This window comes from Perca flavescens, chromosome 4, assembly GCF_004354835.1.
Source record: "Perca flavescens isolate YP-PL-M2 chromosome 4, PFLA_1.0, whole genome shotgun sequence".
NCBI classification, from domain to species: Eukaryota; Metazoa; Chordata; class Actinopteri; order Perciformes; family Percidae; genus Perca; species Perca flavescens.
In genome coordinates, this window is record NC_041334.1 from 33,271,823 (window position 1) to 33,293,236 (window position 21,414).

General features: G+C 39.5%; 1 protein-coding gene across 1 annotated transcript; it reads right to left on the reverse strand.

Moving 5' to 3' along the window:
• Positions 1-170: 170 nt before the first annotated feature.
• LOC114554966 (protein FAM19A4) lies at positions 171-20,582 on the reverse strand. The gene is given in 6 exon segments (XM_075447422.1): positions 171-246; positions 248-309; positions 312-403; positions 406-555; positions 11,619-11,774; positions 20,468-20,582. Coding segments are annotated over 6 exon segments (651 nt in total).
• Between the last annotated feature and the right edge of the window lie 832 nt (positions 20,583-21,414).

Below are 21,414 nucleotides of genomic sequence, written 5' to 3' on the forward strand. Positions count from 1 at the left end.
AAAAATCAATTGAAGATCAAGATCAATTTGAGCTACATCAACTTTACTCAAGCTGGAAGATGCTCAGTAGTATATTGTATTATTCTTTCTGGACATTATATCATATCTCAGGGGACATTTTTAAATGTAAACACTGATAAGGTTTGATGTTGCTTACAAATTGGAAGTTATTAAAGACTCTGCAATAATTGGAGTTGGCTAGGTACACATGTAGGTGACACTGTGCAAATAGCACAGGCAACACATAAAGAGAGCAGAATGTGTGAGATGACATATGCATAAAATGTACATACAATTGATCAGTGTCAGTAATTACACTTAGACGGACGTCGGGAGAAAGAGAGACAGGCAGAAAGAAAGACAGGCATGCAAACAGGCCCACACCTGCACATGTAAACAAAATACAAACACAGAAAGACATTCTTCTCACCTTGGTGGTTTTGACTTTGTTGCCAGTGCTGCAGGACCACCCAGTCAGGTCAGGCAAGACCTTACACTCCTCTCCGTCCATACATGGATGCATCTGGCACCACCACTTCTGGGCTACGATGGAGGCTGGAGCAGTAAATGCAGGTTTAGAGGAAAAGAAGGACTGCAGGTTACTAAATGGATACTATGATATGAAGAAGAGCACTGAATTAATAACAAAAAAGCATAATAGTGTGGTATTTACAACACAAACACACCAGCCATTACCTACACAATAACTTAGTAACGCTCCACAGTTCTGATTTACTGTATATACACAGCCAACATGAACTGTTATTGGCCAAAATAATAATAATGCAGGCACCCATAGCTTTTTTTTTTACAATGTAAATGCGATGAGCACTGTCCATGGTGCTGATCCTACAGCTTGGACTGCAGAAGGATCAGCACCATGGATAGCACTTCTGACTGGTTCTTTTCAATCCACCAGTATCTCTGAGCAGATGTGTGCTTTTTCATCTGTAATATATTTACTCTGAGGAGCTAAAATGTATAGCAGTTACCTTTTTTTCATTTTCATCAGATTAATATAATCCCTCAACATGGGATCTTAAAGCCTACGTGGATGGGGAGTTCTGGCACCCACAGGAGACAAAAGTGAAAGACGGGAAATATGACACAATATTTCACTAGCAATGACTAATAAAAGTCCTTAAACTATACTGGATGTAACCAATTAGATGTGGCTACCCTATAATGCTGATGTTCTAACAGGGAAGATGTATTTGAATAAGATACTGTATTGTCACTGAATTTGTGTGTATTTTTGCATTGTGCAGATGTGTGAGTAACTTCCTATAATTTAAATGTATTGACTGCTTATCCTCAAACTTTTGTTTTTGGTTTAATCAGCAAAGCACAAGGCACATTTAGACAATGAGACAATCAGTAATATTCAAATTGCATAATACAGAGAGCAAGAACCCGATTATGATGAAGCAATTCTATATATTAAAACTTCTTCTCTCGAGTATTTGAGAAAAGAGACAGTAATGTTTGTGATCTATTGTATCATTTTTGCAGGCATAAAAGCCCTTTCTCACACTCATTTCTTTTACATTCCATGCAATGCAAAATATGAAAAGGGAAGTCTAGAGTTTTGAAAACCAGTCATTGAAAACCAATTTCCCTAATTAAAATGAAGTGATGATTTGCAGTATATCCACGTGCAAGAAAATGGATAAAACACAGCTTGGGAACTTGGCCTACAGTTAATCCAGTGTTAAAACCTAAAGTTTTCTCATGCCTTAGCAGCTGACACTCAAATCTTCGAGATCATCTGACCCACTGTCTAGACAGGAGACAGCCCGACAGCTGAGAATAACTCAATTCCCTCTCTCCTAACTCATCATCCATCCATCCTCCTGTCTCAAATTTGCACGCAAGGAGGGATAAAAGAGTGCACCCATTTCTCCAACTTCATTAAACTGTTGGATTGTTGGCGTTCAGAAAGAGATTTTGATCTCTAGTGACTATTCTTTCCAACAAAAGGAGGAGATGAGGTGGTATTGGCAGAAAAATTGGCTTTTGGCTGCATAATGCAAAAGAACAGAGGACAAAACCTCTCAAGCATCATGTAATAAGAAAAAACACTGTGACTGAGAGAAAGAGGGAGAAGAGGGAAGAGAGGGAGGAAGACAAAGCAAAATAATAGGTCTTTACCAAGAGCACATCTTTGTAGTGTGGACATAAGCAGCGAGGGGAAGTGAGAGAGGCAGAGAGTGAAGGGTGGGGAGGAGAGACGCTGTTTGAGGATGACTATCACAGAGTCCAAGAGAGAAAGGAACACATTAAACAAATAGAACAGAGACAAGGTGAGGAACTGACTGAAGCAGAGTGGAAAATAGTCAGCACAAATGCAACTACAGAGACAGGAAGACATGTAGGGAGAAGAAGGAAGCCAATGCCAAGTTGCAGAGTCGACGCAAAAATGAAATTACAGCTATCACGGGACGTAATGTTGTACACACTGTTATGATGCATGAGCTTAGTGGCAGTAAGCGGTTCGAAAAACCAATGGCTGTGTAATGCTCGTTAATGTGGCCATTATGGTGTCGACATCGGTGATTTGCACTGCAAGAGCGATATTTAGAGCTAATGGGCATGGCCTGTGAGTGTTATGGAGTAAACGTTCACTGCCGCTTATCTCATGCTATACTGGGAGGGCGGGGTGGGCATGACACATAAGCACCTGCCTGTCATGTCAGAATATGAACAGGAGCCGGTAAAAGGCCTGTGATGTCATGGATAGTTCAGATGTTGGACAGCACTCACAGACAGGCCTCAACAGGTCAATGATAAAAAGATTACAGAGGTACTTAGTGTGTTCAGGACTTAATACTGAGATCATCACCTCTGGGACCATATTTCTTCTGTAAGTAGCCAGTTGGATTCAGCCCTGTGATGCCTTTAAGATCAGCTACCTTAAAGATGGCCTTCAAAAGTCTGTTTTTGCATGACTCTTTTTGAAATTATAGCATTTGATTCCCACTCTGAGGGCATCTTGAATTCTATTTCAAAGGATACTTCACCATTTTGGGAAAATAGAATTTATTTATACTTGGATTTTTGTACGAATTAACAAACTAGATATAACATGTTAATTGGTGAGCTTTAGAGATGCTGGTAGGTGGGTTTTGTTACATTTGGACAGACTGTTTCCCACTGTTTCCAGACTTAATGCTAAGCTATGCTAGCTTCAGATTTACTGTACAAACATGATTAAAGTGGTATCAATCTTCTAATCCTTTCAGAGAGCATATTGGTAACTATAAAGTTGCAAATGATAATTATAATACCTTGTTAATTACAATACCTTGTTAATGGTTAATAAATACTTTTTAAAGCATATATAAAATACTTGAAAAGCATTATTAGCTCAGCTGTTTTTAAAGCTTTTGAGCTAAGTTGATATTGTTGGCTTCACACTTTCCTGTAAAAATGTCCACTAAAATGCATGAAATAACGCATAAAGGTGAAAATTAATCATTGCCAAGTTCTTGAAATAGAAAGAGGATGTGTATTCTCCAGGAAAAAAAATGTGTAGAAGTACCTCACAGCCTACCTACTCTAATTGCATCGGTCTTATTAAGAGTCTACATTTATATTCACAAAAGGTGCATATGCTAAGTACAAAAGGTTTAGAGCTCAGGCACACACAGTTACTATCAGCTCATTACAATGGAATCTGCAATCAAAATGGCTCCCTTTTAAGTTCTCCCTCAAATTTTCAGAGCAGGATCAGCTGAGGGCAAATGTCTAGACAGTGCTTAAGGTGCAGGTGATTAGGCAACACAAGAGACTGAGGCTATGTTATTCCTCAGGTTCTCACCTAGTCTCTGGGGTTCTCTCAATACGTTTTGCGGAGGTTTCACACTATGAGGCTGCCTACAGCTCTGTCTCTCCTCCTACTGATCTCGTCAATCTACACCTGATAAATGTCACTCATCGTAGTGTGTGTGTGTGTGTGTGTGTGTGTGTGTGTGTGTGTGTGTGTGTGTGTGTGTGTGTGTGTGTGTGTGTGTGTTAACAAGTACGTCAGCTAGATGAGCATCCAGAGCCTCTGCTCATTTTCTCCTGCAATGCCGCCTGAATTGTCATTGTAATGTTTGTGACATCAAGTGGACAAAGTTGAAATTACAGGTTCCCTCATGTGACTTCATATGAACACATAATTGATGGAATGTTCAGACTCCTGTGACCAAATATAATGCCTGTATGCCAAATTATTGTTACACATTTGCGTATGTACTGCCTTATTGGTCAATTAGCACTTTGAGAATGTGTGACGTGTTCCACCACTGCAGGAATTCAGCTTATATACACTTAAATACTTTAAACTTGATATATAGCGTCAAAGACACAAAAAAAACAGGCTTAAACCAATCTGTTATAGCTCACAATTTATGTTAATGACAATATATCATCTGTGAGTACACATAATGTAATAACACACCTAAATGTTGAATCGGATCAGCCAACTTACTCTACCATCCAACAAAAATATGGAGAATATATTTTATGTGACCTAATTGAATGTGCCACCAAATATGCAAGTTCAAAGGGACTTCCTTCACCTCTAACCCTTTCATGTCAAATCCCATGATAAAGAATAATAGAATAACCTGGATCTAAAACATTTGTACTGACTACGTATTCCATTGTATCATTCCGATGTAGCCTGTTTGATGTAAGGCAGGGCATACTAATACAATGTGTGCAGTCAGGCGTATGTCTGTTAGAGTGCCCATTAATACTTTATGAAGGCACTGCCTGAACTCACTCTATGGAGCAACACAAACTGCAATGAGGAGTTTACTTTTACTTTGTGTGTGTGCATTTGCATGTGCGCACGTTCCTGTTGTGTGTACTGCATTACTATTTAAAGGGAATGTGACACACACACACACACACACACACACACACACACACACACACACACACACAAATGGGAAGTTAAGGATGGACCCAGAGGTATGGATACCCTCAGGCATTGTAAATGTTCCACTCAGTGATCCTGGAGTGCAGGAGCAGTTGTAGAGAGGCATCCATCTTTTTCTACAATGATTTACTAACACACTGCATCTCTGTTGCCAGGGCTCACACAGCCATGCCAGCACACCCAGGTATGCATGACGAGAAAATACAAGTGGAAAGTGGAGTGGAAAAAACTGTCAGCAAAAGATACACTGAAAAGAATTACACACAGACACACAGACTGGAACAGACTGTCAAAATGACAAAAGCATGATATGGAGCAGTAATTACAGTAAACAACACCATGTTGATGTGTGCTGAAACACTAAACTAGATTTCTTTGCTAAGTAATGAAACATAGTTTGTCTGTTGCGGAGTTCAGCAAATAACACACCAAACTGAATCCACTAATTTGTCGTTTTCATCAGGTCGCTGTGCTCTCTGTCTTTCGCCACCATCAAACACATTTTATTGATGACAGTGTCTTTGGAAAGATTTCAAGTAAGTTTTGCTGATATTTAGAAAACTCCCAGACACACATAAATGCATAGCTGGCACGTTACTCTTATTCAAGTACTGTACTGTACTTCCCTGGTAAGTGCAATTTTGAGTATTTCCATTAAGTGCAAATTTTAATAATCTTGTACCCTTTGTACATTTATCTAACGGTTGCATTTACTACTTTTCAGACAAAAGCCTAGAGGTTCATTTAATGTCACACATCGTTAAAGATTAAACGACTAAGCAGTATATGAAGTGCTTCCATTTAGCTCTGCATGTATCATCTACAACATTAAATGCTCCTTACATATTACAGTAATGCGTTGATAATTTGACACAATGAAAGGGGTCATTCCTCATAATGAGAACTTTTACATTTGGCACACTACATTTGATGCTAATACTTACACAGCCTATGTAAAAGAAGGAGGTTGCGCTTCAACAATGGATTTCTCAGTGGAGTGCTGGACCCAAAATCCAATTGGCATGTTCCAAAAAAAATTTAAAAAGGTAGCACATCTCAGATTTAAAGTCCAGGAGGACAAAATGCTTACATCACAATAGAAATACACTTACGCGCTTCGGTACAAAAAGAAAGAATAAGAATGTGAACAGAACTTCCGAACTTACTTAGCCTACTTTGAATGCAGGTCTTCTAATAGAGATGTGTATACATAGTTTTACTGATTATGACATTTAGTAAAGAATATGTACGTAAATATTAGTATTTCTTCAACTACTACACAACAAATAAGCAAGAGGTAAGAACCCTCATACTTTATGTGAGGATAGCTTTCTTTTTGGACTTTGCGCAGACTTCATTCAGACATTCATTCCGTAGAGGTGCACACACGCCCAGGCCTTTACCAACACATTCCTAACCAGCCATGTGAGCTTAACTAAATTTGGCAGAACCCCAATTGAGACACAAAACATTTCACTTATCCTGAATGCTACTGCAGTAAAAACCAAAACATTGGACACACATTTTGTCTGCACTCAGACAAGCTATTTTCTTCTCCAAAATGTGTCTCCAAATGTGAAATCTATGAAACGCAGACATACAAGTGGACCCAGTTCAGACAACAGACAGTTTAGAGGAGAGCGACTAGGCAAGGTGTGATTTCTGTTTTTGTTTATTTGTTTGTCTGTTTGTTTTTTCTTTCTTTTCCTCGAGAACGCGGAGGGTGGAGGGGTGGGAGAGGGTGGTAGTTCTGGTTCAAGTGTGTTTGTCTGTTCTGTTGTTGTTTAAAATGAAAAAATAAATAAAAAATTGATCTTAAAAAAAAACAACAGACGGATTACAGTAATCTCTTGACCTCTATCAGCTATTATCAATTCTACCTCTGAAAACTCTTCACACTCTAGAAAATAAAAACAAAAAGACGTGTGTATCTTATGATTAAAAAAAAATATTGTGAGGAATGGTTAGTTTCACAGAAATTATTATTTTTTTATTATTATTTTATTATTATTCACACCATGCAGCAGCCAGTAATGGGACCTGCTGCCATTTACTCCTCTTTCAACCAGCATCAATAATGTAACTCCATTTACACTTAGGCTTTGCTACAAAGGCTGGCTACTGAGAGGGGTATGTCTCTTTCCATCAGTGCTCAAGCCTAAAAGGTGATAGTAGCATGCATGTGTGTGTGTGTGTGTGTGTGTGTGTGTGTGTGTGTGTGTATGTTTGTGTGCATGTGTGAGTGTGTAGTGTTAGACAAGGTGAGATCTTTTGTTACTGTGAACTCAGAGGTCAAGCATGACTCATGAGATAAGTGCTGCTGAGCACTGGGTTTGGAAGTGAGAGGTGGTGAGACTCGGAGGTGAGATCTGAATAGGAAATTAGAAAACCTCATGACTAATGTGATGGAGGAACTACGCTGTTTGTGTGAGTGTGCGTGTGTGTGTGTGTGTGTGTATGTGTGAAACTGTGAGGGAGAATGAGGACAAATGATTTAGACCATCAAAAGGAATTTATCATTGGATGACTGTCAGTGACAGATATAACCGTCAGTCTATTAGCTTCTCATCAGTGTCACGCCTTCCTCTGAGTAAACTCTACCACGTATTTAAGGAGAAGTGAACAAACAAAAGCAAAGCATCAGGGCAATGCCTATTCTGAGAGGTTAGCAAAGCTTCACATGATTCCTTATTTATCCCAACTTTCATTACAAAGCCAATCATCTGTGCTATGGTTGCCTGATTTTATCATTATCAAGCAATTGTTCTCATCTAGGAACTCATCAAAGAGGTTAAACAACAAATCTACTTTTTATTGGGTGAAAATAGTGCTGAAATGATCTAGCAGGTATGTTTGGGACAGAGTCATTTGAATGGGAAAAGCACCGTCTACTGGCCACATGCAGGAATGGCAACATGGTGGATGGAGGCGGTAAGTCGGGGTGCTGTATGGATAGTATACTAAATATAGAAGGTGCTTGGACAATTAGAGTACACGCCTGCAGTACAGGAAGTCAGAAGTGATTCACACTGAAATTCACATACATGAGATTTGCTTTGCTTGTTTCTTTTGAAAGGAATGAAATGACTCACCAAAAAGCAAAAGTGAAAGTGTGCAGTTTAGGGTATAAATGAATGAAATAAAAACAAGAAATGAAAAAGAAGAATAAATAATAGTTGCTGTGCTTTGAACCCCAGAAATAAAACATGGTTAAATACAACAGATTCTATGTTCTCTATATCTGGGATTGGTGTTGACAGTACCTTTCACACAGCAATACCTCTCCCAAATTCCAAAATAAGTCTATTTGGATTTCTATTAGAGTTTTTAATAAAAGCTCTAGAGTTAGACCTCTCTAGTGGTCTAATTGACCCCCAAACATAAGCAATGTCCCTATATAGATAGCATAGTCTAAATGTCAAAACGAAGAATAGACCATGTAACATATAAAACAACAAATATACTGTATATGTTCGGTGTAATAACAATATTTTCTGGTTATTTCTGTATTTTGTCACCTTCATTAAATGTGTAGGCCAAAGAGAAAGGTTACCACTAAATACCTTTCTACATATTGTGTTTAATAAGGTCAGAAGAAAAGCAAACAAATGATGCAAAAAATCTTGCAATAATTCTTATTATTTTTAGTCATATTTTTTAGAGTCTGTGGGACCTTTAACAATGAGGAAGTAAAGCTAATGTCAACAAAACACAACAGTTAAATCATTAGCCAAATACACAAAAAGGAAACATGAATGCTTAGTAGTTGTTTTTTTACATTTCCTCAAGTAAAATAAGTTTTTATTTATCAAGCTAAATAAATTGAATTTCTTCTTGTTACCGTACTATATTGAGTCTGTCAAGAGGAGTGAAGGAACTAAAGCTTGGGTGGGTAAATGAGGTCTTTTTGTCTTGTTTCACATCACTCCAGTTCTGAAGTATTTACAGTGGCTTCCTGTGCCTCAAAAGGTTGATTTCATAATACTTCTGCTGGTTTATAAATCCCTAAATGGTTAAGGGCCAAAATATATTTCTGATCTGCTACTGCGCTACAAACCACCCAGACCTCTCAGGTCGTCTGGGACAGGTCTGCTTTCTGTCCCCAGAGTCAGAACTAAACAGGGGGAAGCAGCGTTCAGTTTTTATGCTCCGCATATCTGGAACAAACTCCCAGAAAACTGCAGGTTCGCCGCAACTCTCTTCTTCTTCTTTTTGATGTTGCCTGTCTTTAATTTCTTACACTGCGCTGTGAATTTTATTCTCGTATTTTATCTGTTTTAAATTTTGTACTCGTTTTTTGCTTTTTAATGTTTAATGTTTTATGTAAAGCACTTTGACTTGCCCTGTTGCTGAAATGTGCTATATAAATAAAATTGCCTTGCCTTGCCTTGTTTTCAATACCTCTTCATAATTACCATATCATTGGTTTACTGCATTAGCATGATAATGGGCTGATACTCTTTTTTTCATTGGAAATAAAACAACCAAAAACTGCAATGCTGATCAAGTTCCAAGTCTGAGAAAATACAGTCAGCTCTGTGTGAGCGTGGATTCAGTGTCCACCCCCCCCTCCCCCACCCACCGGCTGACCTTAACAGTTTGAATAACCCGTGTGCTTTGGAGATTCACTGGCTCTACTCTTGTATGAGACAACAATGTATTTTCCTCTGGTAGGGGGCTAATACAGCGTGATTGGCTCGGGTTGGCCGACACTATGTGTATGTTTGTGATCTCAGCAGAGCGTCTGTGGATGATAGGGGTCAATGACACTGCTTGTTTCTTGCTGGGCAGGAGCTCACAGAGCAGACAAACGGGTGGAACAAAGGTCTATGAAAACAACCTGCAGCTGTCATCTGTCTATCATCACTACACACATACACAGCACGCAGTAGCAGACACAAACGTGCATATGTTTGCTGTGTATGTGTGAGCAGAATTCCTTGGATAATCTATTTCCTCTACGTCTTTTCGCTTCCAAATACATTCAACGTGTATTTTTTTAATTATTGACTCAACTCATCATGAACGACGTAATGATTTGATGTTATGATTTTACCCATATTTCCCCCCCAAAACATCCCTCTTGCCAATCCTTGGGTTATCACCCAAATGGTATGTTATTTATTTTGTATTATTCTTTAGTTGGATACCCATTAGTTACCACAGAATGGTTGCTTCCTGAGGTCAATTTCTTGTCTTGACATATAGAAGAAATCAGAAAAAAATATTTCCTCTATCACCATCTGTCGTTTACTCAAGGGGCCCATCTAGATAGGAAATGGAATGCTGTTCCAAATAAAATCAGGCCTTTTAAAAAGCAGTTTAAATTTCCAGTCTTGAAGCCGAGGCAGTCTTGGCTGACAGCGTGTATTTGCTTCTCCTTTCATACAGCACAGGGGAATGAGGAGGCAAGGAGACACTGGTGGATGGGCTTCTATTACCTGCATTAGTGGCATATGCTACATGATCTCATTGAAAGATAATGAACCACAAACTGTTGGACTAGAATGACAGAGATATACAGTTTTTCGTCATCCTAACACTGTAAAACATACTATTTAACCCCTTTTCAAAAGTGTGGTACATGTGTATTAAAACAACTTTCAAATTAACGGTGACTTATAGGTATAACTACCATAGACAAAATAGACCATAGTGGACATTTATTCATTTTCTTAGTTCTCAGTCACAACATTGTATTGTTTCTTCCTTTTGTTATTTGTTGATCTTCTCTCTGTCTCAGCCCTTGTGGGTTTCTTTACTGTGTGGCCTTGCTAAGAGGGATAGAAATGCCAGGTGTCATTTTTTTATTACAACTTTTCATGTTTTCAAACACCTTTAAAAGGTTTAGCTCTGTGTGTGCTCGAAGAAAAGCGATGTCCTGTTTTGTGCCATAAGAAAATCAATTACCACACAGGAATCTAACCTGGCAGCATCTTTCCTGCAATGGACTCATTTATTTATCTTGTAATGAATCTGGTAATGATTTGTTTTGTGTGAGGTGATTCATGTAGCCAATTTAATGATGCAGGATAATTAAAAACATTTTTAGCCTCTTTGACCCTGTAAGATTCAGCAGTGCGTCGATCATTACAAAAACATGTTGTGCAGCCAAGCATATAAAACAAAAATTAATAAATAAAGACATTTAAGCATGTTCCTATAAGGATTCTAAAAAATATCAAACGTGTTCGGCAGAATTTTGAAGAATTGTGGGGAAATGTGTATAAAAAGCAACAAGACACCTTGATTCTTTCTCTTTGCTGGCCAGTAGAACCAGACTTACAGTAGACTGTTGGTCAATGAGCAGCTCTACTAGAATCATTGCCATGTAGGTGATTTGCTCAAGGGAAAAGTTTCCCTCTACAGTAATATACTGTTGTTTTCATAACACAGTGTCAGTATATGATCAAAAAACTTCTGATTTTCCTCACACATATACAAATATATACAGTATTTTTACAAGAAATGAACACACATGTTGGAACCCTATACTTTAAATGGTGATATTGAGTGGATACATTTGCACCCTTGGGAAATTATCTGGATTGTGGGGTTGTAAAAACAATATGTCACTGAGATATATGAATATACACACACACACACACACACACACACACACACACACACACACACACAACCCCCCCACCCCCACACACACACACACACAGGATTGTGGAGTTTTTACCTTCCACACAGGAGGGTCTGGCTCTTGTGGTGCCAGCGACCTGCCCAGGGAAACAGGAACACTTGACGGTTTGAGAGCGCTCCTCAATCTTATTCTTATTACAGCAGCGATGGATGGCCACCACCTCACATGTCCCCTGCTTCACCTGGTATGAGACTGAGAGAGAGAGAAAGAAAGGGGAGAGGGGGATTATTTGATAGAAATTCATAGACTTTTGTAAAACGACTTATTGGTGTTTTGACGGTTTGTTGCAGCGATAAAATTGAGTTTAAATTCAAATAAATGTGTGCTGCAAATAACAATCAAATATACACCACATCAGCTTCTCTGAGGATTAAACACATCTGTCGAATTATTTACTTTTGTATAAACTCCTCAATTTATTCCAGTCTCACACTCTTTGATTCATAAGTAAACGCTCTTTAATGATACTTTGCTTTTATTCTTAGCACAGTGCCCTCATTAACTGAGACACAGTGGCTCTGTTGAAAAATACAGTGCAAGTAATGTTGTAAAAATTATCTTTTCTTTTGACTCCTTTCAGACATAATAAACCACTTGAGTGTTGAACAGACATGCACATTTTATGAGGTAGAGCAACCCACTGGTAGGGTATGTCTGGGTTCTGGCCATCACTGTACATGTCTAAATATACACAAGTGGGGGTGTGTATGTACAAATATCATGTGTGTGTGTGTGTGTGTGTGTGTGTGTGTGTGTGTGTGTGTGTGTGTGTTTGTGTGTGACGGCTGCAAGGCTGCACGTGTGCACCTGTATTTACACATCTTCACATTTTATGTTTATATCTCCATGTGTGTGTTCTTCTCTCCATTTGTGTCTGTGTGATCCTGAAAGCCATACTTTATATGACGATAATTGCTTTTCACCTGACACCTCCGACACACACACACACACACACACACACACACACACACATACACACAGCGTCTAATCTCCCTTGATTATCTTCACACTTCCCGGGGGACCTTGGTCCGGTTAATTATAACATTCTCTTGACGGTAATGGGACAGAAGGGCACGCTTAATTTAAAGTAAATTTTAATCCAAAGCTTTGTGCATGCGTGTGTTACTGAAACAATAGGCAGGGACAGTGGTGTGTGTAGCAGTTCAAATCTTCACATTATTATTTCTGCCACATGTATTTATGTATGGTCTGTTCACATACAATACAACAGCATGAGGATGCTGCGAGGATAATGTCTGAATAGGCTTGTGTTGTATGGTAATGTTTAGAAGTGTGCTCTGTACAATGTCGATGCTAATGTTACATTTCAGTCAGCACATTACAGTAAACATATGAATCTCTTGGGGGGGTCGGGGGGGGCGTGTTTTGAGTTTTGCCACCTGAAGGAGAATGTGCCGACCACAAATGTTGGGGAAAATGTTTAGTAAATCTAATCTTTGCTTATGGCTTCCGAACAGATTCCAGACGCCTTATCTTCCCTCTCAAAGCTTGTTGTGCACTCCTGAGAGTCACTGGCACTGTTTAACGAACAGAGCAGACCCTGCTGGCGACATTACTACCTATAAGCCTCTTTACAGCCCTGGAAAAACCTTGGTCATAAGCCCAGATTTCATTTATGTACGTGACTTTACCCAGACTCCAAAACTTTTCATGCTCAGCTGAATGAGCTTTGCAGGCAAACACAAAAGCATGCAGGCACGCGCACGCACACACACACACACACACACACACACACACACACACACACACACACACACACACACACAGTAGCAGCAAACACACAAACACAGTACACACAGAGCACAAACACACTCTGTAGAGGGTTCCATTTCTGCAGGCCATGGCCCCTCTCATCCTTTCTGATTTAAAGTTTGTTTGTTCTCTTCTCCAGAGAGCCCCATCAATGATCCCAGGCTCTCTGAGGGCGCCCCTCCGCTATCATCCCTCCACTTTCATTTCCCTCACTTTTCTGTCTCAGGCTCTCCTGAGGCTGGAGCAGGTGCCAGATACACACACACTCACACACACACACACACACACACACACACACACGCACACACACATATAGCCCATATCTACTGATAAAAATATGGAATATAATAAAATTGAACTGAATTCAATGGAACAAGAACTATGAGTGCAGCCGTGATTATAACTGTAATAATCACAATTAAAGCACAGAGTTACAAAGTCAGATTCAAACACAATCAAATTGCCTTAGTTTTACTGTAATCAGACTTGTGCTCTCAATTTTATTACTCTGTACTGAAAATGTATTTCACTGACTGGGTAATGCTGGTCAATCGGCTGCCCCCATCTCAGAAATAGACAGCTTGTTAGTGAGAAAGAAGGAGAGAGAGAGAAGGAGTCATACAGGAGGAGGAGAAGTGATGTCACAGGCAGAGAGAACAAAGAGCAGCTCCTCTTCTGCTGGCATAATGAGGTCAGAAGGTTCACAGGTCTCCTCTTATTTTTGCCTACATCAGACCTGGACCAGGGCTGTTTGTATTTTAAAACTATATGAACTCTAATGTATATGAGGAGGGCTGCTGTTGGGTTTTCTTGTGGGTTACAGTCGCAGCTTAATGAGAAAAGAGAGCCCAAGGTGCTCTTTAAGCAAATATTCTAAAAGCCTATTCTAAAACAACTTCAGTGTGTACAGATGTTGCCTGTGTACTCAGGGAGCAGCACAACAAATCTCATGCAAAAACACATTTTCTGCATTGATGATAATTCGTTACATTGTAACTATCATTAACTGGAATAAAATCATGATGAAAAAAAGAAAAGAAAAAGGTGTGGTTCTTTTTGCAGTTTACAAAATATTGTTTACAAAATAATGTTATCACATCACTTCACACATGATGGATGATGAACACATTCATACGACAATTTAGTGAAGAAGTTAATCAGCCTGAAAAGTTCACATAAATTATATCATGCAGATAAAAAGGCTGTGAAAGAGGCCAGTTGCCTTTTCAAGTGTGAGTGCGGACATGATCACTAACAGAGTGTGCATGTTAAAGCAACAACAAATGATTAATTTCTTCAGACGTGCAAGCTTACTTTCAACTATAAAATTACATAATATCTCAAAATATTGTATTAATTATATTTTATTTTATTTTATGATGATTTCTTTAACCTCAGGAAATGAAATATTATGTTAACTATGTTAAGTATGTTTAGTTTGTGGTTTTGCTCTCAGCTTCTGTATCAAGACCAAAGTCAACTATCTGACAGTGAAAAACTGCCATCAGTGCAGTGATGAGGTGGCACAATTGCTGTGTGGTGTTACAGAAATGTGAGTAAAGAATAAAACCATGGTGTGAGCAGTAATAAAGGTCTTAGATACATTAGTGTTGAACATCAATCATCAGGCATCCTGTAATCCTGTAATCGTATCACTTTTTTGCTTTAATAATGGACAGCTGGCATTTTCTCCCATGCAGAGAAAGGTTTAATCATACTGCACCAATGATAATGTGCTGGAAAATACAATTTGTGATAAGAGTTTACAGCCAAAATCTATTTGATGTGGAAGAAATAAACTCAAAACCACCCACTCTTGTTGGCCAGAAACAAGAGGTGTAAAGCAATGTATTGTCTTTATAGAAAACACTCCTGTAAGACTTTCATAATGAACTGTGTAAGTGACAACTTTAGTGCACAATGAACATATTTTTCCATGTATTGTTTTCTGTTAATTACAGTACACAGATGTGGCTGGAGCATTTCACATTCAATTTAACAAGACTAGGAGCATGAAGCCACGCCAGCAGCTATATAAGTCTGTATCATAGACTGTACGGTCTGTACGTAAGCAAAGCATGCTAACACTGACAATGCTAAAATGCTGATGTTTAGCTGGACCAAAGTGGTGGGTCGACGCACAGACAGACAGACAGACAGACTATCCCTACAGTCACTAAAAATGTGTGACTAAAAATGGAAGTTGTCAAAAATGGTCTCAGTTTTCAGATTGCTGCGCAGATTAGATCTGTGTGTTTCATTTAAAACAAACGTGTGTTTTCAGGAGATCCTCAGAGTTCCAGGAGTTACCAGCATAAAGCTGGGTCAATATCTAGCTTTGACCAAAACCAAGAAGTCTAAATCGAAATAGTACAAACATCAGAAAAAGTGCAGACTGAAGTACTGCAGCTTGACTGTGAGCACTCTCAGATTTGTCTTCCCTCCACCAGCCCCTGTTTAGAGCACTGCTGCCTCTCACCCCTCATCTGCTTAAGATTCATGTGTTGAGCAGTCAGCCTCTAGCTATATACACATAATAACAGTGTATCTAATGTCTCAATGTTGCCTTTAAACTATTCTGTTATGGCCATCTCAATGTAATAGAGCCCAGCACTCGCTGAGATGAAAAGACTTTTCAAGCATGGCTAAATGCTTTTATTCCCGCAGCAGGCAAAAGGGAGGTGGGGTGGGAGGTAAGGTGGTGGGGGGTGGCAGCAGAAGCTGGGCAGCCAACAAACCAAGCTACCTTGAACTGATGGGTTAGCCAGGCGATTGATGTATTCTGACAGACACAGGCAAGCAGGAGCATCATGCAATTTATCAAAAAGCTGTGTCTTTCCCCCGTCAATACCTGACAAGCATGTCCATGGCTATGAAAGGCCAGATATCTAGAAAATGTGTCAGAGGCAGCAAAGTCAATGTAGAGATGAAATACTACACATATCTGTAGGAACACAGAGCAAGATTATGGTGATCAGTCGTGTGGAACAAGGTTGGAAACCATGTCAAACATCTTCCCATAACCTTTTTACTACAATAAACATATTTGCATATTACCTAGTTGCTAACACTATTTTTTTTATTTCCAACCCTTTTTCCTTTTTTTTTCATTTGCCCTCTTATTTCACTCATTACCCTTTTACTCAATGGCTCGAACGCCTCCTCACCCTGGTCTAACTCAGCCCATCAATCCTCCTGACATTATCAGTGTTTAACTGGCCCACCGGCTTTATGCTAATCGCGTAAAGGTTAGTACTTAGTACCCCTGTTCTGCCTGTTGCCAAGCTAGGTGAGTGTGGGTCACATGCTCGCAAGGGAGCTGGGAGTTTACAAAGTGGGGAGATTGTGAGCAGCTGGAAAAGAGGAGACTTCGGAGTTCAAGAAGAGCTGCTGTTGTTGTTGAGTGTCGAGACGGAGAATCCTTTTTTTCCCCATCAAGTTGTGTTAATGTTATTGTCCGCGTCTCAAATGTCTACAAATAAACTATCAAGGGAGTACCGATGCCGACCATGCACCGGACCACCAGAGAGAGGGCTGGTCGGGTGACGGAGCGAAGCAACACCGAGCCAAAGAGATGACAGGTAGGCCGATTCATTTTACCTGTAGCCTGGCAGCCACGTGTTCAGCTTTTCATAAGCACGGGTGGCCAAAACTCTGGAAGCCCCTAGCCCCTAGAGAAGTAACGATAGTATGAAGTTTCCCTAGGGTTGTGGTTAAGCCATGACAGTATGATATCGCACCAAAAAATTCCGTATGAACAATTCGTATGACATCCTACAAACTTATATCTGATCTCTCCGGCCGGTCACGTGACGACTGGTCATATAGCCGACAAAAGGCAACTGTTTGCCAGCTACGGAGGACCGCGAGGCCCCGGTCGTTTAAGCAGCCATTGCAGTTAAGTTTAAACGACAAAAGGTTAATGTCATGTGACGGCGACAGTTCCCGGGACACGAACACCCATTTCCTGGGTGAAAGTCTTGTGTTTTCCCCTTTACTTCTTCCGGGACACGAACTCCGCTCTTCTACTTGAAAGCCCTGTGCTTTGCATTTATACATCAGCAGGCATGGTGCTGCATACAGTAATATATACAGTACAGGCCAAAAGTTTGGACACACCTTCTCATTCAATGCGTTTCCTTTTTATTTTCATGACTATTTACATTGTAGATTCTCACTGAAGGCATCAAAACTATGAATGAACACATATGGAATTATGTACTTAACAAAAAAGTGTGAAATAACTGAAAACATGTCTTATATTTTAGATTCTTCAAAGTAGCCACCCTTTGCTTTTTTATTAATAAGGGAAAGAATTCCACTAATTAACCCTGACAAAGCACACCTGTGAAGTGAAAACCATTTCAGGTGACTACCTCATGAAGCTCATTGAGAGAACACCAAGGGTTTGAAGAGTTATCAAAAAAAGCAAAGGGTGGCTACTTTGAAGAATCAAACAAAAAAGTTATTTCACACTTTTTTGTTAAGTACATAATTCCATATGTGTTCATTCATAGTTTTGATGCTTTCAGTGAGAATCTACAATGTAAATAGTCATGAAAATAAAGAAACACATTGAATGAGAAGGTGTGTCCAAACTTTTGGCCTGTACTGTACATTGAATACACAAACAACTTTTCGTAGCTATATACGTACGAATGATTCATGAGAACAACCTGGATAAAACCTGCTCACTAAGTAGACATCTTATAAGAAGCCTCAGATAAGGACTCACAGACTGGTGTACAGAATGCTCAAATATAGAAGTGCAAGGACGAACATGCACACAGTTGTGCGTACAACAAACTTGCTTTTAAAGTGCACATGAAAGTAGCCCTTTTCATGTATAAAGAACCAAGGAGAGAATAGGAGGTCCCACTAACACTTCATGAAATCACGAAGAAATGTATCTTTCTGGGAATTTAAGATTTCATTTGTGATCAACGATACGTTGAAACAGAGATTAGCAATTGGTCCTAGAAGCTAAAATAAATTGTTGCATGCTATAACAAGCTGTGGCCATACCCACTATTAGTTCAGCAAGCTTGTGATTTAACTGCTGGTCTCAGATTATTAAATTTTAAGCATACAAACAAGAAAAGAAAAACGGTACATGAGTAGATTTCATTGTCAAAATACAGGAGAATGTTGGTTGGAACGGTACGAGCACAATCAATCAATTTACCAGCAAAGAAAGTTACACACTGACACATATGTTCAGAGTGCATAATTGTTGGTGTTGTATTACCTTGACAGCTCTTGGAATGCAATATATTGTGTGACCTGCTTATAAATTGATCTATGTAATTGATATAAAAGGCTAAATGAACAGAATTAAATATATTATGATGTACTGAAGTGCTAAATGTGTTGCTGCATGTTTGGCAATAGGTTTCATATTGTTCTATTTGTGAGAGGGGTCACTGTGAGAGGAGGATGGGTAATGAATACTTAGTTGATCATTTGTGTGTGCTGAATGTTTCAGTGTTAAGCTATGGACCTGAGGGGAAAGCTATCTCCTGTGAGATTTCTCAGAATGTGTTTTGTTTAAGTTCATTGTTTTTATTTATATATATATTTTTAAGATGTATCCAGTACTTGCCAAATGCATGTCATGTGCAACAAAACAAAAAAACAGATGTTGTTTTTCTACATTTATTTAAAGTGACAGCTGTCAGTCATATCATGTCTGATAGTTAGTTGACATTCATTCCATCCATTCCCATTATAGATTTGTTTTTAGGTGAGTTTCTGTAAAACGACAGATTGCCTCTGAGAATGACATGAGACTAAAAAAGAAATACAATTTTCTTAAGGAGCATTTTTTGACCTCTAGAGCCCCCATGTGGCAGCAAACAGCACATCCCCTGAAACAAAGATCAAACAATTTCTCATTGACCTGCCAGCTGAACAGCAGTAAAAACACTTAAGTAGAAAACACAGAAAACGTATCTAGCAGTCATAACGTACAGCCAATTATTTCTCAGCCTCAAAACCTGTGTGTGTGTGTGTGTGTGTGTGTGTGTGTGTGTCGTGTTGGTATTCACAATTCCTAACTTCCACCAATTAGCGTAATAAAAGGCACCAGTCGGTTTGGGAGCGAGTCGTCTTGTTTTACAGCAAGAGTGAAATAAGAAGGGGGCGGGCACCCATGCTGACCTTCACAACACACAGGGCCTGCAATTAGTAATGTCCCTGCCGTAAGCAGGCTGCCTCCTCTCCACCAAAAGGAAACTAATACCATCACTCAGTGCACAGACTGAATGCTGGTAGCATTCCTGTGGCACATAAAGGTCACCTTGCAAAACACAAGCAGTGAGAGCGTAGGGACCAAGAGATAATTAAGGAAATTGTCCTAATTAAGTGTGAGGAGGAGGTGACTTGGGAGGTTGTCCCAAACAAGTTGAGGAGTAAGATGCGGTGTGACTCAGCACAACTGTCCCTTCAGCCAGCCCCTGTAAAATATTAATAATAATAAGACTGTGTTGGTCATTTTTGCTTGAGTGGAGGCCTGTCTCCATGACTTATGGAAATTAAGGATAGAGAATAGATTTAGCTCGGGGGCCTAAATTAAGTCAGCACTGGCTATGGTTTCTATCTTTTTTCATGGATTTCTCAGGGAAGAAGTGAAGTGGTGCTTTGGTTAAAGGGGATACTGCACAGCTATGCATTTTAATGTAGGCACTGGCAATTAGGAGCCTGTGGATTAGAAGTCACAAGCCTATATATGGCCTCTTCTGCACGAGACATACCCCCTATTTTAAAACTATCTTAAAAACTACAGCATCAGTCCTGAACTGCTGGAAGTCTGCAACCACTCAGAAGAGATCAGATCACACCCACACTGATATATTTGTGTTGACAGCTCCTGACAGCTTAAGTGCCATTTGAATCTGAATGGGCTCGATCATTCAAACAGGGGTGTGTTTGCATCCAAGCCCAAAACAAGGTCTCGTCTAGATTACATAATGTCATACTGAGGGACAGAGCACATCGCTCAGCCCCCTCAGTCAGCGACAGGCTCAGGGAACCTGTGTTGTACCTTGGCAGTGACAGTGTAATTAACCTCTTGTGGTGTTGGAAGGAGGGGTTCAGAGCAAGACCTGGTGTACCTGTCGGTCCCCGATGGTTACGGCTGCCAGCAGACACTGGGTCAACGCAGAGCATCACCAAGGCAACGAGGAAGGCCACCTGCACAGGCCAAGCTGACCTCCCCCACAGTTTCATCCTGAGAGAGGGATAGAGGACAGAGAGGGGCAAAGAGCAAGCAAAAGGGGGGAGAGGAGGAGGAAGAGAGCATGAGAAGAGGTTAGAACTCCCTCCCCCCAAAAAAGCAAAAGAAGACAGGAGGCAGGAGAGCAAAAATATTGCTTTATAAAAGAGCAGAAACAATGTGAGAGGCGAGCTGGCAAAGGTCAAAGGAAAAAATGATAACCTCGAGAACAGAATAAATGAATAAACCTTCTGGAAGAAAAATATTCTTCCAGCACAGACACACATAATGTGGGTATAGCTAACTACAGGTACCACTACAGAATGCTACCAGCATCCTTTCGTGCCTATTAGTATCACATTAGGATAAACTCTTCCAATTTATTCTGGCAGCAGATAATTACAAAAAGTTGACTTTAGGAGTCATGAAAATTTACAAAGAAACATGAGGCTAAGCTCAGCAATATAATATTTGGATTAGGGCAGAAAGTAATTGGTATTTTTCCTCATTGGTAATTCTGTAAATTGTTTCCTTGATTAATTGATTATATATGATTTTATATCAAACTTCCACTTTCCCAGAGCCCAAGGTGATGTCTTTAAATTGCTTGTTTTGTGTCGACCAACCGTCAAAACTAAAAGAAGACGAAAGCAAGTAATGTGAGCAGTTGGAACAAGTGAAGAGTTTGCATATTTTGCTAGGAAAATAAGTGAAACAATTAATTACCAATTACCAAAAATAATTGCTGATTCATTTTCTGTTGATCAACAAGTACTGTAATTTCAGCTGTATTGCAGTTTTTTGCTGAAACGACTAGTTCATATTTTGTGATAATGGATTCATCAT